The sequence below is a fragment of the Oryx dammah genome, unplaced genomic scaffold (genome assembly GCF_014754425.2).
Source record: "Oryx dammah isolate SB20612 unplaced genomic scaffold, SCBI_Odam_1.1 HiC_scaffold_29, whole genome shotgun sequence".
NCBI classification, from domain to species: Eukaryota; Metazoa; Chordata; class Mammalia; order Artiodactyla; family Bovidae; genus Oryx; species Oryx dammah.
Genome location: NW_024070213.1, coordinates 14674059 through 14684358, shown reverse-complemented (window position 1 = coordinate 14684358; position 10300 = coordinate 14674059). Strand labels below are relative to the sequence as shown.

The 10300-nt window shown below is 50.9% G+C and overlaps 1 protein-coding gene across 1 annotated transcript; it reads right to left on the bottom strand.

Moving 5' to 3' along the window:
• Window positions 1-1352: 1352 nt before the first annotated feature.
• Window positions 1353-9249, bottom strand: KCNA1 (potassium voltage-gated channel subfamily A member 1). The gene has a single exon (XM_040234941.1). It carries the CDS (start codon window positions 8255-8257, stop codon window positions 6770-6772), a length of 1488 nt encoding a protein of 495 aa, XP_040090875.1. The 5' UTR covers window positions 8258-9249; the 3' UTR covers window positions 1353-6769.
• Between the last annotated feature and the right edge of the window lie 1051 nt (window positions 9250-10300).

Sequence of the window (10300 nt, the reverse complement as noted above, 5' to 3'; positions counted from 1 at the left end):
AGAGAATCCACGGCCATGAGAAGCCCTCACACCCCAGCTAGAGGGTATGGGCCCTGCTGTCCACAACCACAGCAAGTCCACACACAGCAACAAAGACCCGGTGCAGCCAAAAATAAATGAATAAACATAAAATAAAGCAACAGGAAGAAAGAGTTACAGAACTATAGGGGAAAGCATATGTAAAGAACAACCAGGAATCACTTTGTCTTCCCCCATCAAAATCACATTTAACAGCACAGTGCAACTATCAAGGTGTCAACACAAACTGAAGCTTGCCAAGGACACTTGCCAACTGCCTCTGCGGAGACTGAACCCTATGCTACTGCAGCTGTTGACCTTCGACATGCCCTGAAGGGAGTTCAGGATGCACAGTGAGGCACTCTGTGCTCCACGGAACCTGGGAGGACAGGTCTTTAGATAGTTGGATATTTTCAGGAACAGATCTTAGGATCCCAATCCTTGCATCTCCTCATATCTAGAAAAGCATTAAATCCCTTCATGATGACATCAGTTCCCCCGGACTAGCAGAAAACCTTCTGTAAAGTAAGTGCTTGACTGCATTGAACTTCCCCTTCACCAAAAACCTTCCCCTGCTGCCCCTTTAGAGCAGTCTCTCAGAGCTATCTGAGGTGCTGTCTCCCAGGCTGCAGTCCTCATTTTGCCCCAAGTGAAACAACTTGCAATTCTCATGTTGTGCATCCTTTTAGTCGACAAAGATATTGGGTGTCAGACCACAGTGCTATTACACACACACGTACACACTCCATTATCCTTCCTGAAAAGCTTGGGCTGTGGATGAAGAATACAGTTTCACATCAAAAACAATTTAGGCAAATCTAATCAATTGCTTTAGTCCCTTGGGCCTCATTTTTTTTTTTTTTTCCTTTCCACTGTTTGCACAAATCAAATTCTGACAGCCTCTCCTTGGGATCTTACCTGAGACCCAACAGTGAATTTATTGTCAAAATTCAACTTCAGTGTATTTCCTTGTACAAAAGATAACAATCCATGAATTTCCAAGAAAATGAAAGTCACACAGTAGTCTGACTTTACAATCCCATGGACTGTAGCCTGCCAGGCTCAGCTGTCCATGGGATTCTCCAGACAAGAGTACTGGAGTGGGTTGCCATTCCCTTCTCCAGGGGATCTTCCCAACATAGGGCTCGAACCCGGGTCTCCTGCATTGCAGGCAGATTCCTTACCAACTTAGCTACTTGGGAAGCCCTCCAAGAAAATGAGGTAACTTCAATTGTATGTTGGATTCACCATGTTATTTAAAGAGCACTCCACAAGACAGAGTTCCCGAAACCCAGTTACACAAGAAACAAAGAACCAGTCGAGACATTCCTTGATAAGATCCTTAAAAATTATCTTTAATTGATGCCAAATATGAACAGATCATAAAGTGACAGAAGCAAGTAAAATTGCATAGATGGATACTATGCGCTTCAATTAGGTTCTCGATTCATAACATTCAGTGTCCTCTACCCGACCTATGAGACAATTAGGGCAGGGGAAACGCACAGTAGGTGAAAATGAGACACATCGTTAACTCAAGGTGTCCGCAACTAGCGAACGCAAAGAAATGAAATGCGCTTTTTCAAGCTTAAGTGGTTTGTTGTCCTGATGGTGCACTTCAAATTAAGACGACTCCGTTGGGATTTTTAACCTTGGTAAGACTTTAAGATTAGAGGTATGTCATATAGAGCCCATGCTTTCTACTTATAGCTGCTGATGACACAGTTCTAAACAGTGCAGGACAGAGAAGAAAGGTGTGTCTGTAGGTTTTAGAAAGGAGACAGCTTTAACCTGGAATACCTCGCAAAGGGGGTTGTGTTTAATTCTGCTTTCTTTCCTTGCACCATTTCTTCTTCTCTGATTTGGATGCAAAACTTTTCTCTCCTCTTTGAAGTCCCATGTCATAAAAAAAATTAACTCCTACTTAGCCCCTATGAAAATCACTGCAACTAGGGCTAATCTCCCTAAAGCTAAGAGTCCTGAGGGCTTCCCTCACATACACCTGGGCTCCCCAAGAAAGCCCAGGGTCCTTTAGCCTGAGCAAAGAGAAGGGCATGTGATCCCCAGACTTCTAAACTTGACATCTCTACCCTGAATGAGTTCGTACAGTGACCCTCAGTAACAGGAACAGTTGTGGGTAACAACTCAGCTCCTGTTCACGTCTTTACAAAAAGGATAAGTAAGGTACATTCTTCTAAGGTTTACCTGAGTCGTGCTGGACGTAGTCATGTATACCCTGAAATTCCATGTATAAATACGAGCACTAATACACCATGTGGTGGATGAGGGGTCACCTCCGGAGGTGGCCCTTCACTCGGGTTGTGTCAGGTTTAAAAATTTGTGTGTGTCTTCTGAAAATGAACAGAAATATCGAAAGACTTCACCCTTTCTTGGAAAAGCAGAAAGATAAAATGGCTGTTTTGCTGTTGGTGTTCTAACAATTGTGTCCTCTTGATGGTTATCACTCAACAGTCCTCCCCACTCCCAGGAGGAAGCTGTGGCTGGGAGAAAATGGGAATTCTTTTTCTCTTTTTGTTCAATCTCATCTGCCAAACAAGGAACCCAGTTTTCAAAAAGCATGTGTTTTGAGGTTTCCTCTATTAAATGGGAGGGTTAGGAAACCATTCCCACTGGCTCTTCAGAGGTAAACTCGTTTGAAAGATCGGTAACTACACACAACATGAAGAAGGCCCTCAACGGACTAAGCCAAATTTCTACTTCAAGAAACCTCGTCCTCATTCACCATCCACAGGCATTGTCTTTTATGTCTTCTCAAGCGAGTCCAGACTCCACCAGGGAATCTGACCAAGCACACAATTTCATTTCAGAGAAATGACTACAGTCCACTGGCTATAGTCCAGGAGAAGAATCTGCTATTGGTTGATTTGATTTAGCCAAGCTAACCCACTAACACAGCTCCCAGTGAACTGTTTTAACTGATAATTAGAACTCGACTTCTCCAGTGGGTAGTAAGGAAAGGCTGTGGGCGCAGACAGGGGCAGGGAAAGAGGAGGTGCAAAAAACATACCTTTCCCGGCTACTCTCTGTCTTTGAATCTGAGGACAGAGGAAACGGATGTCTTTGGTCTCTCTCATTCAGATCACTCGAGCTGAGTTAACCACTTCGGAGATTCTGGGCTGCCTAACAGCTCCAGGGGTGACCCAACCCTTCCCTGGCTGCCCTATGAAACTAGGGCCTCGATTCACCGGAAGAGCTGAGCTATGGCTATGAGCAGGTCACCAGTCTTCCCCCTTCTGGAGAAAACCAGTATTCAAGACATGAGCCATGAAAGCTCAAGACCTAGGAAGGGGGCAAAAAGCTAAACAAACAAACAAAAAACCCGATCAGATAAACCTAAGGAGAGAAGCTGAAAAGATAGTCATTCCGTAATAGGCAGTTTCGTGAAGTGCACCTTCAGGTCCACAAGAAACACTTCAGCTCATCCCTGTGCAAAGGGGAAGAGCTGGGTCAAACTTTGCATGCTGATGCGACACAGACAAGCCCTGTCCTCCAGTCTTACTCACTTGGTTTTGATGAGCTACATACAGATGAAAAAAGCAGCATTCATTTTCCCCAAACCACCCACACTCCTACCGGCAGCTCCTCTCGTCCCGGGGGGGACAGGTCCCCTGCACGCACCACTGTTCCCTGTAACACATGCAGAAGGACCCAGCCCATGCAGCGTGTGGCTGTGAGAGGCGTATCCCACAGCCAAAGTGCGTCTTTTCAGTCCTGGTCCCATTTTCTCATTTTCTGTCCCATCCCCCACAGTACCGGGCAGATTATTGCTGTTGACAGAGTGTAGCATTTCAAGTTGGGGGTGGGGGGTGGGTCCTAGACCTCAAAGTCTAAATAAAAAGATCAAGATAAGCCCCGGGAGATGTGGACGAGGTTGGCCCTTTTTTTTTTTTTTTTTCCAGTGGGAGATTTAGAAGCAGGTAAGAGGAAAAGCCAGGATGAGTCAAGTTTCAAGGAAACACCCCGGGGAGGGTGGGTGCCCTATGGTCGGATGGCATGCAGTTCTTGGCCTCCATCTTCCTTGCTGTGTGCCACGTCCATCTTATAGATTCACAGAAGCCGCACAGGGGAAGAAAACATCCACGGTCTTTTCTTTTAGCGGAGTCAGCAGGCCTGGGTGTAACTCCAGTTTCTTGGTTTACTGCCTCACTGCCGGTCCTAGGGTAGGGTGGAGGGGAGGGGTGGAGCCACAGGGAATATTTCTGGAAGCAGCAGCACAGGAATGAAAGGCGTTGGGCGGCAGGCAGGCAGCCACATGCTAAGTGCAAAGTGAGGGTCCCCACATCGGGTCGTTCAAAAAGCCACAAGTGCCTCCCCGTCGATGGACAGCTGCTGGCCTCCAGAGGCCCCGGTGGTGAGGCTCTCTGTCAGCTAAGCACAAGGTCCCCACTGTCCTCAGGATGGCGTGTAGTGGGCAACAGAAGTTAGATGTTCAGCCTGCGAATTGACCGCCAGGTGGGACTCTCATAGGAGCATTCTTGGGAATAGCTGAAGGGGGATGGGCCAGGAGGGAAGGCTGCCAAAAGGTTGCTCTGAACCGGGTGTGCCTACATCCACAGTGATGCCTGCAAAGCTCAGACCGTCAGAGATGGCAAAGTGCTGCCGCAGACAGAGGGGAGGATGGAAATATGCCAGGACCGCTAGGGTGGACCCGGGGAAGCCTAGCTTGTCCAGAGGGACCCCTGGTGGGAAACAAATTCCCCAAGAGTTTATATTGGCTTCTGGTGGAAAAGAGGAAGAAAACCAGTTTACGGTGCATGTCCAGTTGGAAGACGGGTCTTGGGGCCCAGTTTCCATCCCACATCAGGCTGCCAAGGGGACCAAGTCCAGTGGATGGTCAGAGGGCATCTTCGCAGGTCTGTGCTGTTCCGAGGTGCAGGATGGCGTGGCATCCCCACAATGGGGAGTGAGACAGCCAGGGTGGTAAAAGGAAAAGCAAAATCTCTGTGCCCCCACCGTCCCTCCCTCCCTTTCTGTTACATAACTTCTCAGCTGCATTAATGGAGGCACTTTCTGCAGTTCGCTGTGGGTACAGGATAAAGGCACTAAGCAACTATTAAATCAATTGGTTGAGTTTCTTCAGGGAGCCTCAGGGGGACGGCCGAAGTCCCTACAGACTTCAAATCAGGACTGCCAAAGGAAATCAGCTCGGCTTTGGGTGCATACAATGGAGAAACGTTTTTGTTTTTGTTTTTATTTACATCTCAAGAATGCACCAAAAAACATGCAGTATTGCACCTTTGTTTGTTGGTTTTGCTTGTGTTTGTCTCTAGCTACAAAGAATACTTGTCCTTAGGTGTTGCTATATATACCTTGATCACTTCGTTTTTCAACTGAGCTTCCCATGAAGGGATGGGCATATTGGTCCCCTCTCTGTCTAACTCTGCACAGAAACCTGACATTTCCCTGAGCAAAGGCAGGAAAATTGACTAAGTGCTCCCCACCCCCACCCCCACCCACTATTTCTTTTGGGCCCTTCATCCCACAAACTTATAATTTTTATTATTTTTTAACGTTTTTACATTAAATGAATCATGCACTAATTAATTCAAGGTACACCTTAATCAAATCAGCCATAATGCTGAATAAGAGAACATGCTTGGAGCTCCAAAAAGTACTGTTCCCAGCTGACTAACATAGGTACTTAAATACAGTACTTTACTGACTAATAAAAAGAGTTAATAAATGAAGGAGTGCACTTTTGGTGAATGCAAATGAAGAAGAATCTATTTGTAGAAGAATTGATTCCTAAGTAAGCTTATCCCCTATTGTCTGAGTTAACGTTCTCAGCATGCGGTTATAAAATAAATTAGGATCAGATTCAAACATGCTTACACTTAGTTCCATTTGTGCTCTCTTGCAACAAGGAGGCTAAGGTTTTACATCCAGTTCTGGAGGCTGGGAGTCAGGGTGCAGGGCTTGTGAGAAAAGACCCTTTGGGCATATCTGCAGTTGAGAATCTTAGCAGCACTGCAGATGGATCAATGAATTGCATTCAGTTATCACTGTTTCTTAGAGAAGAATTTGAATCAGAAAAGAATGGGGACAGAGGGAAAAAATCCCTACAGAACCAGGACCAATATCAGATTTCTAAGGTGCTTGGTGAACCAGTCTTAAGTAATTTTTTTTTTTACCTTGGAATATGCAGTTCGGTGGATCAAAATAAAAACATCTGTTCATTGCCCGTTTTGGCTGGTGTATCATGTTACATACAATACATCTGATGCACTGTCTTAAATATGCTGTGCAGTTTGCCAAGATTTCATATTAGAGTCCCATGCAAATTTTCATTTGATATTTCTAAGCGATCTTCTAATTCTCATTCAGTCACATGAAAGAAAAAAATTAAAGAAGCCAGCAAGAATTAAAAATGGGAAGCACATGATTCTTATTTTTACCTAGACTAGTTCGTGGACTGAGTGATTTTAAACCAGTTTTAGACAATACACTTTCTTTTCCCATTTTTTTAATAAAATGAAAATAATTTCTTTTTTTTTTTTTCATGGCTCCTGAAATCTTCCGGTTTTCCACCCCCAACATGGGCAGTCCCCAACACTGGCAATGCAACAAGGCATTGACGGTTCAATGGAACGTCCAAAGCTTACTTAGTAAAGTATCTACACAGAGAGTGACTTTGGTCACTCGGGGTTTGGTTTGATTTGTTTTTTTTTTTTTTTTTTAAGTCTTTCAAGCTGCTAAGTGGGGGCTTTTAAAAATTTCTTTGCTTGGCTTTTTAAACATCAGTCAGTAGCTTGCTCTTATTAACGCAGTTTTGGTTAGCTGTGGTACAATTGCCAGTTCTGATATTGGCCTGTCTAAAGTGGCCTATGCTATTATTCATATCCTCTTCGATCTCCATGTATTCAGATTTGCTGAGAGTGGACGAGCTGCGCCGACTGAGGTCACTGTCAGAGGCTAAGTTAGGGGCGCTAACGTGGAGCAACTGAGCCTGCTCTTCCCCCTCAGTTTCTCGGTGGTAGAAATAGTTGAAATTGGACACAATGACAGGTACGGGCAGGGCAATTGTCAGCACACCAGCGATGGCACACAAGGAGCCCACGATCTTGCCTCCAATTGTCACAGGGTACATGTCACCGTATCCTACGGTGGTCATGGACACCACCGCCCACCAGAAAGCATCAGGGATACTGGAAAAGTGCGACTCAGCTTCTTCCGCCTCGGCAAAGTACACTGCACTAGAGAACAGTATGACCCCGATGAAGAGGAAAAAGATGAGCAGCCCTAGCTCCCTCATACTAGCCTTGAGGGTCTGGCCCAGGATTTGCAAGCCCTTAGAGTGGCGGGAGAGTTTGAAGATCCTAAATACCCTTACCAACCTGATGACTCTCAGAATGGCCAGCGAGGTGGCCTGCTCACCCTTCTGGTTGCCCTCCTGCTCTGCTATCTCGGTGCCCAGGGTGATGAAATAGGGGATGATGGCCACGATGTCGATGAAGTTCATGATGTTCTTGAAGAAGTCCGTCTTGCTGGGGCAGGCGAAGAAGCGCACCACCAGCTCGAAGGAGAACCAGATGATGCATAGCGTCTCGACGATGAAGAAGGGGTCCGTGAAGATGTTGGCGTTGTAGACCACCGTGGTGTTGTCCAGGCGGTGGACGGCGCCCGGGAAGTCCTTCTCGTCCTTCAGCTCGGGCAGCGTCTCCAGGCAGAAGATGACGATGGAGATGAGGATGACCATAACGGAGACGATGGCGATGACCCGCGCGGGCCCCGAGCTCTCCGGGTACTCGAAGAGCAGCCACACCTGGCGCTGGTACTCCTTCTCCGGCAAGGGCCGTTCCTCCTCCTTGATGAAGCCCTCGTCCTCGCGGAACTTGTCCATGGCCTCCTCGCCCAGCTCGTAAAACTTGATCTCCTCGGAGAACATGTCCAGCGGCACGTTGACTGGCCGGCGCAGCCGGCCCCCCGACTGGTAGTAGTAGAGGATGGCGTCGAAGCTGGGCCGGTTGCGGTCGAAGAAGTACTCGTTCCTGAGCGGGTCGAAGTAGCGCATGCGTTTCTTAGGGTTGCCCAGCAGCGTGTTGGGGAACTGCGCCAGAGTCTTGAGCTGCGTCTCGAAGCGCAGCCCGGAGATGTTGATGACCACACGCTCGCAGCATTCGTGGTCGTCGTGCTCGGCCGGCCGCGGGTAGCTGCCGTCCTGGGGGTGGCCTGGGGCGGCCGAAGCCTCGTCCACGTTCTCTCCGGACATCACCGTCATGGTGGAGGTGGTGGGAGGCGGAGATGGTGGCGGGAGGCGGGGGACGGGGCCGGGGCGGGGAGGGGCGAGGGAGGTGGGATGGGTGGCGGACCCACGCGCCCTCCCCACCAGCGCTCCAGAGGCGGGGCTTCCGAGCCGGCAGGTGGAGATTATCAGCCACTCGGCTCCTGGAGACCCGCCCCTCCACCCTGCCTGCTCCTCAGTTTGGAATCCCTCTCGCCTGCCGCTCTGGTGCAGCTTTTCCGGGCGGGAAGGGGAGAGTTGGTGTGTCTTCCTGCTCCGAGGTGCCTTAACGCAGCGCCGTCCTAGCGGACCGGGCCATGGCTTCTGGGTGACCCCGGCCTCCCCTCCCCTCCGCGAGCCCTCTTAGGACCCGGTGCGGAGCCGGCTCAGAGGACCCCCTCGCCCGCCACCCCTTCTGCTTCTCTTTGGCTCTTCCCCCCTCCTAGCCCTCTTCGCCTGCCGCCTTCTAAGCTCCCACCGGGGCCATCGATGGACGCTGCAGAAAAATAGAAAGTGATACGGGGCAGAAGATCAGGAAGCGTTCACATGGGACGGACCCACAGACACGGAAGAGCACAGACCTCTAGCTTTTTTTTTGTTTTTTTCCAGAAAGCACGAGACTTTGGCTAGGGTTGTCACAGACACGCAGACAGACACGCAGACACCCGAAGTCCAAGTTTGGGGCTCTTCCACCCCACTTTCCCCAATGCAATGCCCGACCGCCAATGTGTTTACAACTCGGTTAAACTAGAGATCGGAAAAGCGCCGAGAGACGCTGCGGGGAGCTCTGGATGCAGGCAGCATCTCCGTACCCCACAGCTTCCCCCACCCGTCTCCCGGAGCCTCGCTTCTGCAGCCCCGAGCTGGGGAGCCCCCCTACCTGGCCGGCCGACTTGGCGCAGGGGAGGTGCTGAGTCGGCGGAGAGCCGGAGTGGGAATGCGGCAGGTCGGCTTTGCGGTACCCTGGCGCGAGCCGCGGCCGCCGCAGCATCCGAGGCGCGCCGGGGCCAGCGCGCCACCCTTGCCCCTGGTCCTGCTTCCTTCAGTCGGCCAGTTGCTTTACTCGGCAGCTACGGCGGAAATGTCCATTCCCTACCCCCATGCTCACCCGTGGCCGGCAGCTTGGAGACGCCACTCTGTCTCTTGTCTCTCTGTGTGTGTGCGGGGAGTTCCGGAGGCTGCGGATCGGAAGAGCAAAATGCCACCCTCTCCGGAGCTCTGAAGCGAATGACGATACGGAGCGCTTTCGCCCCCTCCCAGCACCGTGGGAGCCCTTGATTCGATCCCGAAGGAGGCGAGTGAGCTAGGGCCTGGATCTACATGGCTCGCGGGTCTCCCCCTCCGCCTCCAGCACACCCCCGCGCGCGGACCTCGGCGAGGCTACGCGGAGCGCTGGGAGCCGTTCGCAGCTCCGAGTGGGGCAGGGTGCGTGCGGCGCGGGTCCCCTCGGTCCATTTCTGGGCGCTGCTAGATCAGCAGAAACCTGAGAAAGCGCAGGAATGCGGAGCAGCGATTGGCCCACCGGGGCGTGGGCTGGGGAGGGCGGGAGCGAGGAGGTAGATGGAAAACAGGAGGGGGTGGCTTGGCAGAGGGGAGGGGGTGGCTGTCATTCAGTTCCCACCCTTGCCAGCACTGCTTTTTCCTTCTCCGGCCCCGAAAAGCCGACCACCAGTTCTCCTCCCCTTCTGGTCCACAGCCCCGCACGCGCACATTCCTCGGCCGCGACCTTCCCGGGGAATTTCACATTGGAAATGCTCAGGTCCGACGCAATGCAGACGGTTGTGTTCCTGGCACAACTCCTCAGATGGGCGTGCGTTTGTGCAGCCCCGCGGTGATCCGCGTCTCGCCGCGCTGTGCGGCCCCTCCCGCAGGGGGGCTGTCTGCAGGCCCGGCCCGGCCCGTCCCCGCCGGCCTCGGGGGAGATGCGGACTTGGGCTCTGCAGTTGGGGAAATCACCCGGGTGTGTTCTCGGTCGCGGTGCTGCGAGGCGGTGGTGCTAAGAGCGTGTCCCTCTTTGACCTACGACGGGAGTTGAAGTTT